General features: G+C 47.6%; 1 protein-coding gene across 1 annotated transcript in view; it reads right to left on the bottom strand.

The window, feature by feature from the left end:
- Positions 1-23,682: 23,682 nt before the first annotated feature.
- The window catches only part of GK5 (glycerol kinase 5), a gene marked incomplete at both ends in the record, with an annotated part of 56,333 nt that continues 56,122 nt past the window's right edge, over positions 23,683-23,893 (bottom strand). The window contains one exon of the mRNA XM_080696602.1: positions 23,683-23,831. Within this exon, the coding sequence (XP_080552728.1) occupies positions 23,683-23,831 (149 nt within the window). The remainder of the gene's footprint in view (positions 23,832-23,893) is intronic.

Genomic DNA, 23,893 nt, shown 5'->3' with positions numbered 1-23,893 from the left:
TTTTTTTTTTTTTTTTTTTTTTTTTTTTTGAGGTACTGGGGATTGAACCAGGGGCATACTACCCCTGTGCTACACCCTCAGCCCCAGTTTTTATTCCTTATTTTGAAACAGGGTCTCAATGTGTTGCAAGGGCCTCTCACTAAGTAGCTGCCACGAACCTGGATCCTCCTGTCTCAGCCTCCCAATGCTGGGATTACAAGTGTGCACCACCATGCCCAACTACTTTTTTATTTTGAAACAGGGTCTTGCTAAGTTGCTGAGGCTGGCATCAACATACACCCAACTCCTGCCAACGATTGATCGTTGAGATTCCAGAGAAGATTCTAGCATCGTTACTAAGAGAAATTTCTGGAACATAAACAGTATGCACCATACATAACTAGAAAGTAGTATGGCTCATTAGGGACAAGTAATGACAGATTAAAGCTCTTTTCCTGAGTTGCTAAACTAAAATAAAAAAAAAAAAATTTTTTTCCGTAGTTGGGATTGATCCCAGAGACCTCTGAGCTACAACCCCAGCCCTATTTTTTATTCTTTATTTTAAAACAGGGTCTCGGTAAATTACAGAGGGCCTCACTATGTAGGTGTGGCTGGCCTCGAACCTTCAATCGTCCTGTTTCAGCCTTCCAAATCCTGGGATTACATACAAGGGTGAGCCACCACTCCTGGCTTTAAACTGAAAATTTTTTAAACTGTACTTAGTCTGGCCTAATAAACATTTAAATAAGATTTGCATGAGGCAAGAGTGATGACATATGCCTGTAATCCCAATACTTGGGAGGTTGAAATAGTAGGATTACAGGTTTAAGGACATCGTTACCAATTTAGCAAGACCCTTAGCAACTCAGGAAGACTCTGTTTCAAAATTAAAAAATAAAAAAGGTGTAGCTCAGAGGTAGAGTGCCCTGGGGCTCAACCCCTAGTATGAAAAATTAAAAAGAAGCCAGATGTGGTGGCACACACCTGTAAACCCAGTACTTGGGAGACTGAGACAGGAGGATTGCAGGTTTGAGGGCAGCCTCAGGAAGCAGTGAGATTCATCAACCTAGTGAGACTCTCTTTCCAAGTAAGAAATAAAATTGGGCTGGGGTGTAGCTCAAAGGTAGAATGCTTCTGGGTTCAATTCCCAGCACTACACACACACACACACACACACACACACACACACACACACACACACAAATAAAACCCATTACAACTTGAAATTCTATGACCGACAAGAATCCTCTACACTTTCTAGTTTCTTCTGCGATCCACTGTGATGCACCTGCTGTGCATTTAAAGATTACACAAAGGAGCCGGCGCGGTGGGCACGCTTGTCATCCCAGCGCTTGGGAGGCCGAGACAGGAGGATCGCGCAGGTTCGAAGCCAGCCACGCTGGCATAAGAGACCCTGTTTCAAAAATAAAATAGGTCTGGGAGTGTAGCCCGGAGGTAGAAGGGCTTCCAGGAACCCCAGTACCACTAATAATAATAATAATAATAATAATAATAATAATAATGATGAAGAATAAAAAAATACAGTTGGGGGTGTAGCTCCGAGGTAGAATGTCCCTGGGTTCCATCCACAATACAGCAAAAATAAATGAATAAATAAATAAAAATAAAATAAAATTGCAAAAAGGATGTACATTCCTTTGGCGCTGTGCTGAGAGCACACAGCTCAGTTAGAAATTTTGGCTGAAGCCGGGCGCGGTGGCGCAGCTTGTCATCCCAGCATTCGGGAGGCTGAGACCTGGAGGATCACGGTTCGCAGACAGCCTCAGCTACTCAGTGAGGTCCTCTGCAACTCAGTGAGACCCAGTTTCAAGATAAAGAATAAAAAATAGGGCTCGGAGGTCGAATGCCCCTGGGTTCCATCCCCAGACCCACAAAAAAAAAAAAAAAGAAAGAAATTTTGGCTTTTGGCTGAAAGGGAAAAGCTCGCACCCCCGTCTAGACCACACATCCACAAGCGGCTGTGGGGGGATTCCATGATTATGAAACGGTGATATTATTACATATAGGGAAAACATTCAATTTTCTCTCTTGAAGAAATAGAAATTTTAAAAAAACAGAAAAGAGTTTAATAAGTCTTGGGCCTTGATTAACAAATCCCGGTGCTGCACTGCTGAAACCCCAGCTGCTCTGCCAGAGCTGTGCTACGGACACGTGTCTGCCACTCGACTAAACTAGCTCCAGGCACATGGCATCCTGACAAATAACAATACATCCAGAGCCAGCGCACAAGTGCGGCAGGCCCAGGGTCTAGGCAGCTTTCTCCTGGTGCTATTTGAGAGTGACACTAAGATTAATCACAGTAATATGATAGTGATAAAGCTTTAGCTAAAGTACAGGCTAAGGATGAAAAGGAGAAGCAAGATGCAATACAGACGAACTTAACTGTTTAATGTTGACTATGAACAGGGTCAGGGTCATGACTACACAGTACAGAAAACGGATGAATAAACTGGGCGTGGTGGCTCACGCCTGTAATCCCAGAATTTGGGAGGCTGAGACAGGAGGATCACAGGTTCCGAGACAGCCTCAGCAGCTTAGTGAGGCTTTCAGCAACCTAGTGAGACCCTGTTTCAAAACAAAACATAAAAGCCGGGCATGGTGGCACACTCTTGTAATCCCAGCATTCGGGAGGCTGAGACTGGAGGATCACCATTCATGGACAGCCCCAGCTACTTAGTGAGGCCCTCTGCAACTCAGTGAGACCCTGTTTCAAAATAAAGAAAAAATTGGGCAGGGAATCCGGGCGTGGTGGCACACGCTTGTAATCCCCGCGCTTGGGAGGCTGAGACAGGAGGATCGCACGGGTTCGAAGCCAGCCTCAGCTATTTAGTGAGGCTCACAGCAACTTAGTGAGACCCTGTTTCCAAATGAAATAAAATAGGTCTGGGAGTATAGCCCGGAGGTAGAATGCCTCTGGGTTCCACCCCCAGTATCACCAAAAAGAAAAAAAAAAAAAATTGGGCAGGGGGTGTAGTGTAGTTCGGAGGTCGAATGCCCCTGGGTTCCATCCCCAAACCCACAAAAAAAAAAAAAACCATAAATAAGGGAGGCTGGGGGTGTGGCTCTGCAGTAGAATGCCCCTGAGTCCAAGCCCCACTATCAATAAATCAATCAATAAGTAAATAAATGGAGAAAGAAAAAAGATAAATAACTTCAACTATATTTATTAGGTATCGATGCTCTGAAGCCGTTTAGGATAGAAAGCAAGTCGCCCAGGAAAAACGGGGCTGTCGAAGTCAAATGCGAAGACACAAAACTAAGACGTGGGAGAGAATGGGGCATGCGAAGAACGAGCTACTGGCTTCATAAAGAAAGCAGATACGTAGGAGAGGGAGGCTGACCCTCTAAGATGGAATGAGGAAAAGAGGGCACAAGTATGCAAGGACTCAAAGGGACTTTCGGCCATGAATATGGAAAAGGAATGCGCCTGTTAAGTGTTTCAACAGAAGGGCAGGGGACAACAGGACAGGATCCTTTTCTGATCTAGAACCCGCAGTAGTTAATAATAAAATGCCTAACTCGCGCAGGGCTCTTAATGCTAAAGGAGCCATGTTCCAGGCGCGTTCCACAGACGGGGCATTTACTCCTTGCAGGGCCCTCCCCCTCCGCAGAGGGAGGAACCACTCGCTGGCCTACAGCCCCGCGAGCTCAAGCACGCCATGCAGGCAACACGGGCCGGGCTTTCGTCCACTCCGCTGTCCTGTCACTTGGCGAAACCCTACGGAACCCTTTACCCTGCTCTGTGGACAGGCGGCGTGGCTCTCTATTCTAGCATTACACAAGGGAGTCTAGGCCCCAAACGTGAGCCTCTGCTTTAGAGAAAAGTTCCCTTCTGGGGCATCTGAGGCTCTTCCAGATGCACAGTGCTTTAAGAACGCTAATAAACACCTGGCAGAGACGGACGGAGGAGGCTTGTGGATCGAGAAAAAGAAAAGTCAGATTCTTACTCTTCCAAGTAAGAGAAAGTATAAAGCAGCCTCTCCTTTTCGCCTCCCCCTCCCCCAGCCACCCTTCTCCCAATCGGCTGCCAGGGGGCGACTCTCCGGCTCCCAGTCCCGTCCAGACACTCAAGGGTTACTCGGCCGGGCCGGAGGGAGCCCGTGGGAATAAACAGCTGCGGCGGGGGCGCCGGGGCCCGCGGCTCGGGGCGGGAAACCAGCCCGGGGGGGGGGCGGGCCGGCCCCGAGGCCCCGGCACAGGCCCGCGCGCCCGCCGCGAACCTACCGCCGATCGCTGGACGCAGGGGCCGCGGCCACGCGAGGATGCCGGCCGAGCCTCGGGCGCCCGCGTCCCGGCGACTCCCGCCCGCGATCGCAGCGGCCGGCCGGGCCGCGGGCCGCGGCTTCGGGGGCTCCCGCTCGCCGATCGATCCCGCCCAGAGGGGCGCCCGGTGCCGCCTGCGAGCTCGCCGCCGCCGCCGCCGCCCGCCCTCGCCCACAGAGCGCCGGCCGCGCGGCCCCCGCGCGAGCTTTGGCGGCGGAGCGGCACGCTGGGCGCTGATTGGCCCGCGCGCTGTGTGACGCCGGGCGACGCTGCGCACGGATTGGCCGAGCCCGCGGTGCGTGCAGGGAGTAAACAAACCCCGCCCCCAGGCTTCCCGCAGCGGGGAGGGGGCGCGGGAGGCCGCCGCTGGGCCCCTGGGCCTGCGCTGGCGCTCCCCCGGGGAGCAGCGAGAAGGGGCTGGGGGCCGCGGGCCGGGAAGGAGGCCTGGTGTCGGCCACGTGTGGGCGTTTTGAGATGATGCGGACAATGGATTCGAGACCACTGAACATGCAGATCTGTGTGTGTGTGTGTGTGACTGGGGATCGCACCCAGGGGCGCTACCACTGAGTGGCACCACCCCGTCCTCTTGGTATTTTTTATCCTGCGGGTTGGGGGGGGGGGTAACTGGGGATTGAACATACAGGAGAACTCTAACTCTGCTCTACACCCCCAGCCCTACTTTATTTTTATTTTTTTTATTTTGGAACAGATTCTCATTAAGTTGTTGAGAGACTCTATAAATGTCCGAGGCTGGCATTCCAACCTGCAGTCCTCTGGTTTCAGCCCCCAAGTATTGGAATAATAGGCGTGTGCCACCATTCCCAGCCTGCCTGCCTTTCTTTCTTTCTTTCTTTCTTTCTTTCTTTCTTTCTTTCTTCCTTTCTTTCGGCAGGATCTCACTATATTGCCCAAGCTGGCCTCGAATTTGAGAGCCTCCTGTCTCAGCTTCCCAAGTACTGGAATTACATGCATCGGCTACCTCTCTCAGCTAATGGACATTGTTAAATACCTAGACAAATTTAAGATCAAACCAGACAAGGTAATCATGTCATGGAAAAGCTGTAGAGAAAAATCACTACATCCCTCTCCTCTTCCTCTTTCTTGTGTGTGTGTGTGTGTGTGTGTGTGTGTGTGTGTGTGTATGGTAGTAGAAATTGAACCCAGAGACATTCTTCCTCTGAGCCACACACCCCCAATCCTTTTTTATTTTATTTTGAAACAGGGTCTCGGGAAATTGCTGAGGCTGGCCACAAATCTGCCATCCTCCTGTCTCAGCCTCTTAAGTAATAGAATTACAAGCACATACTACCACGCCTGGCTCTCTTTCTTCTTTTTATTATTATTTGGTAGGCAGTGAACCCACGGACATTCTACCTCTGACTGACATCCTCAGCCCTTTTTATTTTAAGACAGGGTCTAGTTGCCCAGGGTTTTGTTAAATTGTTGAGGCCAGACTCCAGCCTGGGATCCTCCTATCTTGGTCTCCCAAGTAATGAGATTAAAGGTGTGTACTACCACACCTTTAAATTCTAATTAAAGTGAAAAAGAGCTTGAGGCCAAAACAGGTCCTCATAAGGAGCCTCTGTGACATAATTCCAAGCTCCGGCTATAAAAGGCCCTGGCCGCTGCTGGGTTTTTGTCCAGTAAGTACAGGGAGCTCTTGGTGGTGACCGTGGGACTCAGAGAGAGTGAGTGCATTTGGTGGTTGGGGATTTTGTATCTGGTTCCTTGGTTCTGGATTTTGTTTTTCCTTTTGGTTTGTTTTGCTTCTTAGCTAGTATTGGTAGGTTTCTTGTGATGTGTAGTGAGCATAGGGAGAGCAGCGCTGGCAGTGAGTTTAGGCCGGAGGGGCGCGGCCTCAAGGCCAGCTCTTACTATGAAGAGACCTTCACAGAACAGTATGAGGTCTTGGGTCTCATTGGTCAGGGTGCCTTTGCCCAGGTCATACTGGCCCACCACCTCCTCACTGGCACAGAGGTGGCCGTGAAGGTTTTGCCCAAGTTAGGACAGACCTTGCATTTAATTGACTCCGAGCTGGATATACTGAAGTCCCTGGACCACCCCAACGTGATCCAGCTGTTTCAGGTGGTCGAGACCAGGGAACGCTTCTACCTGGTGATGGAGCTTGCGGGCGGGGGTCGGCTCCTGCAGCACATCCCCGTGCCCAGCGGCATGGAGGAGGTGCAGGCGCGCAGAGTGTTCAGGCAGGTGGCGAGCGCCCTGTGTTACTGCCACAGCCACGGCATCGTGCACAGGGACCTGAAGCCAGAGAACATCCTGCTGGATGCGGCTGGCAACGCCAAGGTGTGTGACTTTGGGCTCGGGGACAGGTTCAGACCTGGGCAGAAGCTAAGAAAAGCCTGCGGCACCTTCCTTTACCACCCGCCGGAGCTGTTCCGGAGGGAAGGGTATGACGGCCCCGCGGTGGATGTCTGGAGCCTGGGGGTCACTCTCTGCTACATGCTCACGGGGCGCTTCCCCTTTAAGGGGAAAACCTACTCCCAGGTGAAGGAGCAGGTCCTCAACCTGACATATGCTCTGCCGTCCCACGTGTCTGCCGAAGCCCAGAGCCTCATCGGGCTGTTGTTGAGCCTGGATCCTGCTCAGAGGCCCACGGGAGAGCAGATATTGGCACATCCGTGGCTGAGCCAGGGGCAGGAGGATTCTCCCAGGCACCCACGGGCGCCTCTCACCACCCTTCTGGACCACACGATATTGAGGACAATGTTTGGAATGGGTTTCAACTTCCATGACACCTTGGTGTCTCTGGAAGAAAGAAAGTTTGATAAGGGCATGGCGACTTACCTCATCCTGAAATACCAGATGACCCGGGGGTCACACTGCACGTCTCTCGCTGAAGCTGCTCACCCGAAGGTCAGGACTCGTCCGTGTCCCGCGCCTCCCCTACCCCAGGAGAGAGCCATCGAGCCGGTCCTCAGCTCTGCCCCCTTCCTGCCCGCTCGGCCTCAGCTGCCCCAGGAGGACAAGCAGTCAGGGCTGACGGGTGGCAGAGGAGCCAGCCTGCCTGCCATCGCCCTGGGCAGCCCAAAGAGGATGCCCCCCACCGCTCCCTGGGAGGCCCTCCGGCCTGACCCTGAGCCCCCCACGCCCAGCCCCTGCACGAGTAGCCAAACCCTGGAGCCAGAGGGCAGCAAATCCTGGCAGGGCACACCTTCCGAAGCCAGCTCGCTCTCCAGTGGGCCACCCCAGCAAGGGTCCGCAGCCAGGGCTCCGGCCAACGCGTGGGGCTGGAGCAAGGTCACCAGGGCTATTGGGAAGTGGCTTCGGGAGCACTGCTGGGGGACAACCCCCAAGACAGGCCCTGCCTTCCACTCCCAAGTGTTCCCAGTGAAAAGAGCCCAGGAGCGCCCCAGATTCTTCAGGTGGGAACTCAGCCCCAAAGACACCGGACGACGGAGGCTCAACCCAAGTAAGCAGAGCAGGCTGGTTCATGTTCGAGTTTCTCTCTCTCTCTCTCTCTCTCTCTCTCTCTCTCTCTCTCTCTCTCTCTGTCTCTCTCTCTCTTGTTCCTTCTTTCTCTTCCTCTCCTTTCTTTCTTTCTTTCTTTCTTTCTTTCTTTCTTTCTTTTTTTTTTTTTTTTTTGGCAGTACTAAGGATGAAACCCAGGGACATTGGGACATTTTTTCTCTGAGCTAAACCCCAGCCCTAATTTTTAGTCTCTTAATTTGTTTTTTATTTTTATTCATTTATTTTTGCGGATCTAGGGATGGAATCCAGGGGCATTTGACCTCTGATCTACAACCCCTGCCCTATTTTTTATTCTTTATTTTGAAACAGGGTCTAAGTTGCAGAGGGCCTCACTAAGTAGGTGAGGCTGTCCACAAACCATGATCCTCTGGTCTCAGTCTCCGGAATGCTGGGATTATAAACCATGCGCCACCACACCCAGTATTTAGTCTCTTTATCTTTGAAAGAGGGTCTTACTGAGTAGCAAAGGGCCTCCCTAAGTAGCTGAGGCTGTCCATGAACCGCCTTGATCCTCTCATCTCCATCTATTGAATTCTGGGATTACAAGTGTGCACCACCACACCCGGCTTTTTTTTTTTTTTTTTTTTTGAGGATACTGGGAATGGAACCCAGGGGCATTCTACCTCTGAGCTACACCCCCTGCCCTGTTTTCTTTATTCTTTATTTTGGTGGTACTGGGGATGGAACCCAGAGGCTTTCTACCTCGGGGCTATACTCCCAGACATATATATATATATATATGTTTTTTTTTTTTTTTGAAAAAGGGTCTCACTAAGTTGCTGAAAGCCTCACTAAGTAGCTGAGGCTGGCTTCGAACCCGTTCGATTCTCCTGTCTCAGCCTCCCAAGCACAGGGATTACAAGATTGCGCCACCACGCTGGGCTTCTTTATTCTTTATTTTGAAACAGAGTCTCACTAAGTTGCAGAGGGCCTCACCTAGTAGCTGAGGCTGGCTGGGAGCCTGTGGTCTTCCTGGCTCAGCCTCCCAAGTAGTGGGATTACACGTGTGCCCCACCACACCTGGCTGGCTGGCATTTTCTTTTTTTCTTTTTTTTTTTTTGTGGGTCTGGGGATGGAACCCAGGGGCATTTGACCTCTGAGCCACAGCCCCTGCCCTATTTTTATTCTTTATTTGGAAACAGGGTCTCACTGAATTGTGGAGGGCCTCACTTAGTAGCTGAGGCTGTCCGCAAACTGGGATCCTCCAGTTTCAGCCTCCCAAATGCTGGGATTACAAGCGTGCGCCACCACACCCGGCTGGCATTTTCTTTATATGTGCTTTTATTTCCAATTGATATGTCATAATTGCACACACTTATGGGTACAACGTGATGTTTAGATTAATCTATACACCATGTGATTATTAACTAACGTTAATTAACCTCTCTTTTCTCAGCTCCGAGGGTCCTGAAGTCCTGATGTGTGCATCGGCCAGATCTGGACTGAAATAGCTGCTGGGAGGAGAAGCTCAAATTGTCTGGGGCTTCTCCATAGGGATTCCTGTCCCCAGGGCACCTGACGCTGCAGGGAGACCAGTGGGTCCCTCTCTCACCTGGGAAAGACTCCAGAGACTGATTTTCCTGGGACCAAACCCTCCCTGCTCTGAAATGATGCTGAATAAAATTGCTTCTCGTGAATCTTAGAACAACCTGAAGAGGTCTTCCTGGAGCGATACATGCTTTGCAGTGCATCTCAAGGGACCAGAAGGACCAATGGGAACCTCGGGTGTTACTGGTACCCTTTTCTGTGTGGATGTGGAGACATCCTCAAAAGCAGAACCCCTCTGACGGAGTCTGTTGGGTCAGGGAAGTTGTAGGGTGTGGTCCTCAGAGTGGTCGAGGGTCCACTGACTGTTGCTAAGTTCCTTGGCAGTATCAAGCGTTCGGTTCAGTTTTGCCAAGATGACATTCACTCCTTTTTATTTTTATTATTATTATTATTTTATTTTTGTGGGTCTAGGGATGGAGTCCAGGGGCATTTGACCTCTGAGCTCTACCCCCTGCCCTATTTTTTATTTATTTATTTATCTTTTGGTGGTACTGGGGTTCCTGGAAACGTGTCTACCTCCAGGCTACACTCCCAGACCTATTTTTATATTTTTATTTGGATACGGGGTCTCTTAAACCAGCTCAGCTGCCTTTGAACCTGCGCGATCCTCCTGTCTGACTCCCAAGCGCGGGGATTACAAGCGTGCACCACCACTCCTGGCTTTATTGTTTATTTTGAAACAAGGTCTCACTGAGTTGCAAAGGGCCTAAGTAGCTGAGGCTGTCCTCGAACCGTGATCCTCCTGTCTTAGCCTCCCAAATGCTGGGATTATACGTGTGTGCCACTACACCTGGCTTATTATTATTTTGTGGTACTGGGGATTGAACCCAGGGACATTCTACCTCCGAGCTATACCCCCAGTCCTGTTTTATTTTTATTTATACTGAAACAGAGTCTCACTAAGTTGTAGAGGGCGTCACAAGTTGCTGCGGCTGTCCTGGAACCTGCAATCCTCCTGTCTCAGCCTCCCAAGTACTGGGATTACAAGCCACCACACCCCGCTCATTTATTCCTCTTTAGGGCAAAGACCCAAGGCCATCCCTCTGAAAGGCCACAAGCAGGTCTGGGCCCCGCAGATGCTGAGCAGATGCCAGGTGTGCTTGATGTCAGAGGGAAGGATGTGTGAGCGGCATCGGTAGCAGTGGCCAGAAGAGACAGTTTCCCAAGACAAGTTCTGGTCCCCAGACCCAGTGAATGTGTGGTCTGAGAAACCCGTCAGGGAGCTTCTCCCTGGTTCCTGAGGGCCCCAGAGGCTCTGCGCTGGCCTTACCTGCCCCCGTGTCCCCATCCTCGAGTTCCTCCACAGCCAGCAAGCTTTCCCCTACAGAGGGACAGCTGGGGGCAGGGACGGCCCCCAGGCCCCAGCAGCGCTGGCCACTGAGTCCTCTGAGCCCTGGAGAAGCTCTTTAAATTGGGGTCACTACCCTGTAATAGGCATTTTCTTTCTTTTTGGTACTGGGGATGAAACCCAGGGGCATTCTACCTCTGAACTACACCCCCAGCCCTATTTTTTCTTTTTTATTTTGAAATAGGGTCTCACTGAGTTGCAGAGGGCCTCACTAAGTAGCTGAGGCTGTCTCGAGCAGCAATCCTCTGGTCTCCGCCTCCTGAATGCTGGGATGACAAGCGTGCGCCACCATGCCCGGTGGTAATAGGCATTTTAGATGCACCCAGTGTCAACCTCCAAACCCATCACAGGCGGTGCCCAGCACCATTGCCCCAGGCTGCAGGCTGGGGACACTGGCTGCTCTCTGTATCTGCCTGATTGGTGGCTGTGGCTTTGGACCTGGGTGTGGGTGAAGAGGATCGGGTAGGTCCATGGAGAGGTGCCCAGTGACCAGAGCTGCGAAGGGAGAGAAGGCAGGGAGTTGAGGGCACAATGTGAGCACAGACGGGGAGGACGGAGAGCTGGGAGGGAGGACGACTCCCAGCCGAGGTGAGAGTAGACACCTGCCAGTGTGCTGCCTGGGCTCTTGGCCCTGCCTTGGGCTGTGGTTCAGGAGAATTGGCTGGGAGGAGGAGGGGCCATAAGGAGGGTCCTGATGCCAGGGGCTCAGGCAGGCTTCATCCAGGGAAGAGGACAGTCAGGTCCAATCTGAATATGGAAGAACCCCTGCTCCCTCTTTTTTTTTTTGGCACTGGGGATTGAACTCAGGAGCTGTCCACCTCCAAGCTACACCCTAGACCCTCTTTGTTTTATTCTGAAACAGGATCTCACTAAGTTGCTGAGGGCCTTGCTAAGTTGCTGAGGCTTACCTAGAACTTGCAGTCCTCCTGTCTCAGCCTCCTAGCACTGGAATTAGAGGCCTGTACCATGATGCCTCCTTCTAATATTTTATTTTATTATTTTTTGGTGGTACTGGGGGTGGAACCCAGAGGATTTCTACCTCCAGGCTATACTCCCAGATTTTTTTTTTCATATTTTATTTGGAAACAGGGTCTCACTAAGTAGCTGAGGCTGGCTTTGAACCTGCACGATCCTCCTGTCTCAGCCTCCCAAGCGCGGGGATTACAAGCGTGCGCCACCACGCCCGGCGATGCCTCCTTCTTTAAAAAGCTTCTTCCTTTCTTTAAATTGCAAAGTCCAGCTTGGTGTGGTGATGCATGCCTGTAATTTCCAATATTTGGGAGGCTGAGACAGGAGGATTTTAGATTTGAGAACAGTCTCAGTAACTTAGACCCTCAGCAATTTACTGAGACACTGTGTCAAAATAAAAAAAAATAAATAAAAAGGACCAAGGAATCTGGGCGTGGTGGCGCACACTTGTAATCCCTGAACTTGGGAGGCTGAGACAGGAGGATCGCACAGGTTCGAAGCCAGCCTCAGCTACTTAGTGAGGCTCTCAGCAACTTAGTGAGACCCTGTTTCCAAATAAAATATAAAAAAGGTCTGGGAGTATAGCCTGGAGGTAGGAAGCCTCTGGGTTCCACCCCCAGTACCACCACCAAAAAAATTATAAATAAATAAAGTGTTCTCTCCTGCCTCAACTCCTTAAGTAGTCACTTACCTTGTTTGTTTGTTTGTTTATTGCAGTACTGGGGACAGAACCCAGGGGCATTCTATCGCCGAGCTACACTCTCAGCCCTATATTTTATTCTTTATTTTGAAACAGGGTCTCACTGAGTTGCCAAGGGCCTCACTAAGTAGCTGAGGCCGGCCGCGAACCGGGATCCTCTTGTCTCAGCCTCCCCAAAGGCTGTGATTACAAGCGTGCCCCCCACGCCCGGCTGATGGTCACTTTAACAGCACCTTGGCAGTGGTGTTTTCCCTCCTTAAGACTGAAGCCCTCCTGCTGGGTGTGGCAGAGCACACCTGGCATCCCAGTACTTGGGAGGCTGAGACAGGAGAATCGCAGGTTCAAGACCAGTCTCAGCAATTTAGTGAGGTCCTCAACAACTTAGTGAATCCTTTTTTTTTTTTTTTCAAAATAAAAAAAATAAGCCAAGCGTGGTGGCACACACTTGTAATTCCAGTACTTGGAAGGGTGAGAAAGAAGGATTGCAGGCTCGCGGCCAGCCTTAGCTACTTAGGGAGGCCGTCTGCGACTTAGTGAGATATTTCAAATTAAACCATAAAAAAAAAAAATAGGGCTGGGGTATAGCTCAGAAGTAGAATGCCTGTTGGCTCCATCCCCACTAGCACAAAATGAAACAAACAAACAAAAACCAAAATAATTATGATGGCAATAGTCATTCTAGAATTTTGCTTTTGAAGAGGTATGTATGTATGTATGTATGTATGTATGTATGTGTGTATTTTGGTGGTACTGGGGTTCCTGGAAACCCTTCTACCTCCGGGTTACACTCCCAGACCTATTTCTATATTTTTTCATTTGGAAACAGGGTCTCTTAAGCCAGCGAGGTTGGCTCTGAACCAGTGCGAACCTCCTGTCTCTGCCTCCCAAGCACGGGGATTACAAGCGTGCGCCACCAGGCCCGGCTTGAAGAGTAATTTAAAAGTCAACCGGGCGTGGTGGCGCACACTTGTAATCCCTGTGCTTGGGAGGCGGAGACAGGAGGATCTCACAGGTTTGCAGCCAGCATCAGCTACTTAGTGACGCCCTTTGCAACTTAGTGAGACCTTGTTCCAAAATAAAATATAAAAAAGTCTGAGAGTATAGCCCCAAGCTAGAAAAGCCCTTGGATTCCACCCTCAGTACCACACACAAAAAAATGAATAAATAAATAAAAAATAGTGCTGGGGGTGTAGCTTAGAGGTAGAATGCCCCTGAGTTCAATTCCCAGCACCATAAATAAATAAATAAATAAATAAATAAATAAATAAATAGAGTCAATGTTTCACAACACCTTCCAATGTGGCAAAGTAACACCTGCAAGCCAAAATTCCAAATTTTCCATATGAGTTTGACGTAGCTGTGAATTTCCATGATCTAATCAGGATGTGCTCTAAGAGACAGTACGTGCGGGTTTCACAGCAGGGCAGGAAATTCAGAATAAGGAGGACTGCAGATTTGAAGCTAGCATGCAGGAACTTAGTAAGACCCTGTTTCAAAACAGAAAATAAAATAGTGCTGGTAGTGTAGCTTGAAGGTTGAATGTTCCTGGTTCAGCCTCCAGTACCAAAAGAAAAAAAAATAGAATAACAAAACCCCTTTGCGTCTTCAAACATCTCAGAGTTTATCAATCTTCCAGGTTCCTACTACAAAATACCATGGACTCAGATGCCGAGAACGGCCACTGTGCTCGGGGAACCAGCTTATCTGCTGGAATTGCCTGCCCCTTGGATGTTGGTAAGCATGCGTAGACTCGAAGCAATGAACAACACAGGCTGAAATAAAATGGCTTTAATATACACCATCATACACAGATAATCAACTCCCTGCTTCGCTGTGATTCGCCACAGAGGACAACTTCCCCAAGAGGTTTTAGCAGCTGCTAGGTTAATTACGTCACATTACCATATGGATTACCTTTCCTCCAGTTTTTCTTAAAGTAATCCTTCTAAATATTTAAAAATACAGCATAGTTTTACAACAAATTATATTTTCCCCGTCACGAAGAATTAACCACCTTCTCTATTAATTTCCTTTGTGCAAGAAAGTACAATATAGAATAAGTCTAAAGATGATCCAAGAGGACAAGGCTTCATTAAACCCGCTTTTTTTCTAACAATATTAAGTCTAAAATTAAGAGTTAGAGTTGTAATTAAGATGTACTTCTTTCTAGCTGGGTGTGGTGGCACACGCTTGTAATCCCAGCATTCGTGAGGCTGAGACCTGGAGGATCGCGGTTCCCGGACAGCCTCAGCTACTTAGTGAGGCCCTCTGCAACTCAGTGAGACCCGGTTTCAAAATAAAGAATAAAAAATAGGGCAGAGGGTGTAGCTCGGAGGTCAAATGCCCCTGGGTTCCACCCCCAGACCAAGATGTACTTCTTTCTTTTCCCTCCCTCCCTTCCTTTCTCTTTCTTTCTTATCTATCTTCTTTTTGGTACTGGGGATTGAACCCAAGAACATTTTACCTGTGAGCTATACCCTGAGACCTTTATACTATTTTTATTTTGAAACAGGGCCTCACTAGGTTGCTGAGACTCGCTGTGTTGCCGAGGATGTCCTTGAGGATGTCCTTGAACCTGCGATCCTCCTGTCTCAGCCTCCCAAGTCCTGGGATTACAGGGGCGCCACTGTGCCTGGCTCGTGGCTTTCTCCTGTTCCTCGGGGGTAGGGACTGGACCTCGTGTGTGCTAGACCAGCTTCTACCGCAGTGCTAGACCCCGTTCCCTCCATGACTTTCCTAATGTGCTGAACTCAAAGCAGAAAATAACTTTTCATAAAAACATCCAGGTAAAAACATTTTTCTAAATCTAGAATTAAAATAGACAAAAAAGTAAAGGACCAATTCTCATGTCTATGCAAACTATTTCAATGGCTGCACATCTTAATTTTACTTGTAGATCCTAAAAATGGTCTGTGAGGTTCTCAGTGACCATTAAAAGTGTGAAACTCATATACGATCAGAAAACGAAGATTCTACGTTGACTGGTGAGGGTGAGTTGTAATCTATATTTACTGTCTTGCACAAGTAGGAAAAGCTCAAATCAGTTTTCTACAGGCCCATTCTGAAATCTTAATACAAATCAGTTCATTTTAGACACACGGAAAAAAAGTTTGACACTCGGTGGCAGCTGCGTGCAGAAGTGGCTGGGCGCCACGCTCCGGGCAGAGGCGTCTTTGGAACGTCTTTGCCACCGCACAGTCCTGGGGCCACACTCGGTCACAAGCACAGAAACAGGAGAATCCTGCTGCTTAGGACATTTCAGAAGAGCACGTTCAAAATGCTATACACATTTTTCCTCAGAGGATTCGAAAAAATCCTACTTCATGACTTCTTAAGTCACTGGAGTGGTTTTTAAAAAAGACTTTAAAAAAGAGATGGCTCATTTAGCAAACAATCTAACTGGGCTGTGGGCCAGAGACTCGACCAGAGATCTGGCTGCACAGGGTAGAGGGGCGGCCAGAAGCACCGGAAAGCGCGCATTGCATATGTCATCGCGAACGAGGCAAGCACACTAACTCGTCATTAATTCCAGCTCTGCGAGGCCGCCAAAGGCCGGTGGCGGGAGGCCTCCCCATCCCGGGGGATGGAAAATGGTACAGCTGCTCTCAAAAACAGAAACAGTTTGGCAGTTTCTTCTTTTTTTTTTGGTGGTACTGGGGATCGAACTCTGGGGTACTCCACCCTCCAAGATACACTCCCAGCCCTTTTTATGTTTTGTTTTGAAACCAGGGCTTGCTAAGTTGCTGAGGCTCGCCTGGAACCTCTGATCCTCCTGTCTCAGCCTCCCAAGTACTGGGATGACTGGCCTGTGCCACCACTCCTGGCTGGCAGTGTCTTATAAAGATTTTATTTTTTCTTTTGGTGGTGCTGAGGCTAGAACTCAGGGCCTTGCACATGCGAGGTAAACTGTATCACAACAATCACTGAAGTTGGAATTTCTGTGTCATGTTTTTTCTAAACAATACAGACAGCTATCCGGACATAGCCAGTTTATATGTGGACATAGCCACATTAAATTTAATAGTAAGGGAGGGACAACAGTAGACACAGAACAAGAGAGCTTTGCAGAGATAGAGGGTTTTGCAGGCTCCCGTCTCTCTCCCTCCCAGGCCATCTCCCTCCTGCCTTTCCTCCAGGGCAGTCACATGAGGGTACCATGACTGCAAGCCTGCAGTTGATTAATGTTGGTGCTAGGGTTTGAACCCAGAGGCATCCTAACTCTGGGCTTTACCCCCAACCCTATTTATCATTATTATTTTTGTGGTATTGGGGGTAGAACCCAGAAGCTTTCTACCTCCAGGCTATACTCTCAGACCTATTTTATACTTTATTTGGAAACGGTCTCACTAAGTTGCTGAGAGCCTCACTAAGCAGCGAAGGCTGGCTTTGAACCTGTGTCATCCTCCTGCCTCAGCCTCCCAAGTGCTGGGATTACAAGTGTGCGCTACCACACCTGGCTATTTTTTATTACTTTTTTTGTTTTTTGTTTTGTTTTTGTGGTACTGAGGGTGGAACCCAGAGGCTTTCTACCTCCGGGCTATACTCCCAGACCTATTTTTGGAAACAGGTTCTCACTAAGTTGCTGAGAGCCTCACTAAGTAGCTGAGGCTGGCTTTGAACCTGTGCGATCCTCCTGCCTCAGTCTCCCAAGGGCAGGGATTACAAGCGTGCACCACCACGCCCGGTTTATTTTTTATTATTTTAAAACAGGGTCTCACTAAATTGCTGAGATCGGCCTCAAACCTGCAATCCTCCTATCTCAGCCTCGCAAACATTGGGATTACAGGTGTGCACCACCACACCTGGCTCCCGTAATTTAGAATAAATCCTGGTTCCAAAATGTTGCTGGCTCTGAGTTTCAAAACCTGAAAGCCAACATAATTCTCAATTACCTACTTGAGTTTTGGGAGCTACCAATTCTGACTGCTTTACGTCAGATGACCTGGCTTTTAAGAATCAAGAGGATTCTGAGATCAGGTAGGTCTGAAAGGTCCAAGGTATGTTTGGGGCTTTAAATTCTTATTTGAAAAACCTGATCTAAGCCAGGTATGGGGGCACACACTTGTCACCCCAGTACTTGGGAGCAACTTAGTAAGACCCTGTTTCAAAATAAAAAAATAAAATAGGGCTGAGGATATAGCTTGAAGGTAGGATGCCCCTGGGTTCAACCCCCAAGTCCACAAAAAAAAAAAAAAAAAGGAAAGAAAAGATGATATAAATTTCATATAAAGGGATTCAGCCTCCTTTAGGGTACATTCAAGCATTCTTTGGGTTAGTACGCGGTGCCCCCAGATCCCTTAAAGTTGAAGTACTCCAGGGAACTGCTGTCTCGCTTGCAAGAATTATGCAACTTTTGTCAGACAGCTGGGCTGTGCCTTTAAGTTAAAGAGTGGCCCCGGAGCAAGCGCCCTGCAGAAGGGCTGTTCTGAAGCCCTCCCTATGGCAGCAGAGCGTTTGGCACTCGGCTTTCTGTTTTTGTTGTTTGTGTACTGGAGGTTGAACCCAGGGGTACTCTACTCTGAGCCTCACCCCCAGCCCTATATATATATATATATATATATATATATATATAATCTTTTTTGCAGTACTGGGGGTGGAACCCAGGGGCATTCTACCTTTGAGCTATACCCCCAGCCCTAATTTTTATTTTGAAACAGAGTCTCAATGAGTTACAAAGGGCCTAAGTAGCTGAGACTTGTCTGCAAACCATGATCTTCCTGTCTCAGCCTCCCAAATGCTGGGATTACAAGTGCGCGCCACCACGCCTGGCTAATTTTTTTTTAATATTAAAACAGTCTCACTCCTTTGCAACTCAGTGACACCCTGTTTCAAAATAAAGAATAAAAAATAGGGCTGAGGGTGTAGCTCAGAGGTGGAATGCCCCTAGGTTCCATCCCCAGACCCGCCAAAAACAAACAAACAAACAAACAAACAGTCTAAGACATCATGAGCTGGCCTCAAACCTCCTGTTTCAGCCTCGCAAACACTGGAATTACAGGTGTGTGCCATGGTGTATGGTTGGTGATGGCGCACGTTTGTAATCCCCCCCCCCAATGCGCTTGGGAGGCAGGACAGGAGGATCGCGCAGGTTCGAAGCCAGCCGCACTGGCTTAAGAGACCCTATTTCCAAATTCAAAAGTATAAAATAGGTCTGGGAGTGTATCCTGGAGGTAGAAGGGTTTCCAGGAACCCCAGTACCACAAACAAAAGAAAAAAAAAAGATTCAATCTCTTTTTAGTGGCCTGCATGGGGTCAAACAGATAAAACCTGTGAAGAGACAGGATTGGGTTGTGTCCTGGGCAGTTACCAGGGCTGGGGTATAGCTGGGTAGAGCACATGCTTAGCATGCCTGATGTTCTGGGTTTAACCCCACCCCCCGAAAAAGTTAATATAACTATGTGCATTTACAGATGTCCATCTCTACACAAACACATCTGCCAATATGCAGGTATAAGAAGCATCTCTGAATAAACAGTATGAGGATTCCAGCCGTCATAACCTCTTCAGTCCAACAGAGACATTTTTACTTCCAACAAATGTAAGTTTCACCTCATCAACAAATGTTATGTAACACCCAAGATAAAGTGTGCATTCAATCGAAGTTGCACTTAAAAACATGAAGTAAAAACTCATCCCACAAACACGAAGGCACAGGGTTCAGTTCTGGGGAAACAGACATGGTTTCTGCTTTCCAGGGCTTCCGGTCTGGTGGAGGTTTGCCCAAAAGGCAGATAAAAAAGAGCGACCAAGCCCAGCAAGGCGGGGTGGCGCCTGCAACTTGGTACTTGAGGCAGGAGCAGCACAGGTTCAAGGCCGGCACGCCCCAACTCAGGGACACTGTTTCAAATTCAAAAACAGAAAGGGCTGTGATGCAGCTCAGAGGTAGGTGCCCAGTACAGAAAAAGGAGAGAGAGGAGAGGGAGGAGAGGGAATATGAGTGCGAATCTCCTTTGTTTAGAGAAAAGGAAAAAGAGCAGATCAAACCGCAGATCATCTGCAGAATTCACTCGCCCTAAACGGAAGCCCAGACTTGCGCTGGGGGCAAGTGTAAAATATTAGGAGATAGCACTGCGGGGTACAGGCCTCGCCCAGCAGGAGGGAGGCCCTGGGTTGGAGCCCAGCACTGCGGGGGAAGGGTGACAATTACAACCTGGGATTTTTCCCCCCTCCTCATTAATTAGCAAAGTAGAAACTCTATTTTAAGATGTTACGGTCTCTTTTTGCCATGAACCATTCCTTAAGATGAGGCAGAACAGGACTGACTCTATTTTGTTTTATTTTATTTTTTGGTACTGGGAACCGAACCCACCCAGGGTGGTTTACTTTGGAGGTATACCCTCAATTCCTTTTATTTATTTTTCCTTGTGGTACGGGGAATGGAACCCAGGGGCATTCTACCTCCAAGCTAAACCCCAGCCCTATTTTTTTTTAATTCTTTATTTTGAAACAAGGTCTCACTGAGTTGCAGAGGGCCTAAGTAGCTGAGGCTGTCCACGAACTGTGATCCTCCTGTCTCAGCCTCCCAAATGCTGGGATTACAAGTAAGCGCCACCATGTCTGACTCCTCAGTCCTTCTTATTTTTAATTTTCAAATTAAAAACATTTTTTTTCACAATCCTGGGAATTGAACCCAGGAGCATCCTACTTCTGAGCTGCGCCCTCAGCCTTGTAATACTTTTTATTTTGAAACAGTGTCTCACTAGGTTGATGAGCGTCTTACAACTTGCTGAGGCTGTCCTTAAATCCACAGACTGTACTGGGATTACAGGTGTGTTTCGCTAAATTGCTGAGGGCTTCACTAGGTTGCTGAGGCTAGCCTTAAGCTTGCTATCCTCCAGTCTCTGCCTCCCAAATACTAGGTTTGCAGGTGTGCACCACTCCTGCTGTATACTCAATTTTCCTCCAACAGCTTCCACCAGTGGCAATATTTGGAGACATTCTTGGCCATAAAAACTAGGAGGACGCTATTGGTAGTCATAGGGTGGAGGTCAGGGATACTCCCATAATGCACAGCATAGTATCCCAAAACAAAAAAAAGCATCCAGTCTAAAATGCCAATGCTGAGATATAGAAACCATGTCATGGCTGGATAAATAGAGATCTGAGAAAAACTAGGTCTGTACTATAGAAGCAGTGAGCTCCACTTTGGACGGACTGCACAGGCACATTCTCCCCCGCGGAGACTGTTGAAATAGCTGACAGATCTATGGTAGGACAATAAAACATGCCGAGAAACACTAACACAGCTTTTTAAAAAGTTAAAATATTGCATCAAAATGAAAAGTAAACTTGACAGATGGTAAGGACATTTTTTTGTTATTCAATCGACTCTGATCATCAGTTCCTATAATCACAAAAGTAATGTCATTTTGATTAAATATGACAAAAGACGAAACCGTGTCACTTAAAATGGTGGGAAATACTAAAAATACAAGATTAGCTTCTAAATTCACAGAGGGAAGAAAGAGCTGCTGGCTTCAGAGGAGACACTCGATTTCAGCGGTTGATATTCCGAGTTATCCCCGCATCATCTGAAAGGCATTTGTCCTTTATGTTGTGGTTTTATGTTGAGAAAGAAGAATGTGAAGAAGAGATAAACTAACAGTTTTAGAAATTAATGCAATCACATTCATTGGGCAGAACTCCAAATAAATATTACTTAATTTCTGCGGTATTGGGGGGTTGAACCCAGAGATAGTCTACCTCCAAGCTATGCTGCCAGCCCTATTTTTAAAATTAATTATTTTTGTGGCACCAGGGATTTAACCCGAGGGCATTCTACTTCTGAGCTATATTCTCGGCCCTGTTTTTAATTTTTATTTAGCAACTTAGTGGGACTGTTTCAGAGAGTCTCACTAAGTTGCTGAGGCTGGCCTTGAACCTGTGATCTACCTGGCTCGGCCTCCCAAGTACTGGGATTACAAGGGCATGTCATCATACCTGGCTTTATTTTTCATCCTGAAACATGGCCTCACTAAGTCGCTGATGCTAGTCCTGAACCTGCAATCCTCGCACGCCGGCCTCCTACGTACTGGGATTACAGGTGTGTGCGTAATACCACACTTGGCCCCCAAAATATCAAAACAACAGAGCAGCTTTCGTATGATTTTGACAGGAAAGCATTTCAGTGGCCACTAAACTTTGAGAAAAGGATGCAAAAAGAGAAAGAATGAAGAGTAAGATATTATTTACATAGAGATGTGATTTATTAAACAAAAACGTCTTTGTTTAACAAATATACTTCCAAACTCTACTGGAGTTAATGATTCCATATATTTGCTTCAATGCCTTCATCAAATAAATTTTGTAACTCAAAAAGACACTTGATGAAGGTCACTGAAATGGAATTTGTACAAATGCAACTTAACTACTAGTCTGTCGTAACTACGAAATGGACGCCTATGTGGGTGAGAAGAGTCGTCCCTGGACCTGTCCTGCCTTCCATTACTCTATATGTAAGCCTAGCTCTGTAACATGGGGCTTTATTAACAAAACTGTTCTTTTTTCTAGTACTGGGGACTGAACCTTAGAGGGACTCTACCACTGAGATACACCTCCAGTCCTTTTAAACATTTTATTTATCTTGCCAGACATGGTAGTGTACACCTATAATCCCAGTAAGTGGGAGGTGGAAATAGGAGGACTGTACATTTGATGCCAGCCTCAGCAATTAGCAAAACCCTCTTTCAAAATAAAACACAAAAAGGGCTGAAGTGTAGATCAGAGGTAGAATGCCCCTAGGTTCAATCTCCAGCGCCAAAAAAAAAAAAAAATTTTTTTCCCAATTTTTATATTGAGAAAGGGTTTTGGTAAATCCCGAGACTGGCCTCAAATTTACAATCCTCCTGCCTCGGTCTCCCAACTAGCTAGAATTAAAGGCCTGAGCCACCATGCCTACTTTTGTGATAGATCTTGACAAAAGAGGAAAATAAATTCATTTAGCCATTCATGCAAATCCAAATCCTCAAATGTAGGAAGGAGCAAATACCATGAGCACCGGCGGGTGTTGTTAACTGACTTAGGACAATTTTATACCCAGCCCTGGTGTCTCCTTTGCATCTTTCCAGCAGTAAGTTTAAGAATTTGGGACTGTCCGACCTCTGACTCAGGGCCACAGGGAATCATTACCGGGGACACATTCCTATCCCTTCAACTAGGCAGCCACTGCACATATCCAGAGAGATGAGTCCACAGGACAGAAGCCAAGAAGAGAAGCCAACCGATAAAATACCCGAAGGAAGGCAATTCTTAAGTTACTGACAAATTAGGGCACTTTCTTCAAATAAAACTGGGTCAATTAGGCACTTAATAGAAACAAAGACATTTAGGCAAGCATCTCAACAAATAAGACAAAGAACAGGAGAAGAAAAGCAAGATTTATGTTAACTACTTGCATTTTGTTAAAAAAAAATTAGTGTTATACTTTAGCCAGAAGTATTTAAATGTTACTTGAGAAGGAAATGGAAAGGTATTTTTCTATTCCTTAAGAATCAATATCCTTTTTAACCCTTTAGCTCAAATTAGTTTTCCATCATATAAAGAATGTTCAGATTTTAGTTGGGAAAGAAAAAATTAAGGCAGTGTCTTTCTGCCTCATAAAGGAAAGCACTGACTAATGAATAAGCTTTTCTGAAAGGGAACATTGAGCTGGTATTTGGATATGACACTGAGAAGTTATGGCTTTGCACATGAAATATTATTTTCAAAATTCTACATTTTCTGTTACTCTTTTTTTTTTTTGGTTTATGGATATCACATGGCCCGCTTATTATTATTACCTTGGTACTGGGGATTGAACCCAGGGGCATTTTACCTCTGAGCTACACCCCCAGCCCTTTTATTTGTTTTGAAACAGGGTCTCCCTAAGTTATCACACACTGGCTCAAACCTGCGATCCTCCGGCCTCAGCCTCCTAAGTGCCGGATTACAGGTGTGGGCTACCATGCCCAGCTTGTTCCACTTCATGTTAAAGAGTTAAAGAAATACTCTTCATGCAACTTTGGAACAAAATACGAATGGTACGTGACCAGAACTATTAGCTCCCAGATGCTAAGTAACTAGGTTTCAGGTACCACTGAGCCTGTATAAAAAAGAGGAGGACCCATAACTGTCAAAATGCAGCTGGAAATGGCTAATGTCCTTTGGAATTTGCTAGACAACAGAAGACATAAAGTTTTGAGGTATTGCTGCTTTATAATTTTTACCAAGATTTGGATTTAAAAAAGCAAGAGTTTCGTTCGTTCCACTAAGGACCAACATCTCCTCTCGGGAGGCCATCTTTCATCCTCGGGCCGCCGGCTCACTGGTTTCCCTGAGAGTCGCCCCACGCGCAGCAGCCAGCCATCGGGTGCGACCGTGGTGCAGGCTACGTCTGGTTGTACCAGTTCATGGAGCGCTTCACAGCCCGGACCCAGTTCTCCATGCTCGGCTCGTACTCCTGCCATTCTTTCTGGGGCTTGAAGACTTTTTCACTTTGCCGCAGTTTCTTCAGCTCCTCCTTGTCAGCCCAAAACCCTACAGACGAAAAGACCACGCTCAGATCTCAAGGCAAACAAACATGTGTCCACTACTGTTTG

Source organism: Muscardinus avellanarius, assembly GCF_963383645.1.
Source record: "Muscardinus avellanarius genome assembly, chromosome: 5".
In the NCBI taxonomy this organism is placed as follows: domain Eukaryota; kingdom Metazoa; phylum Chordata; class Mammalia; order Rodentia; family Gliridae; genus Muscardinus; species Muscardinus avellanarius.
Note: the sequence above shows the minus strand (reverse complement) of the source record. Positions and strands in the feature narration are given on the sequence as shown.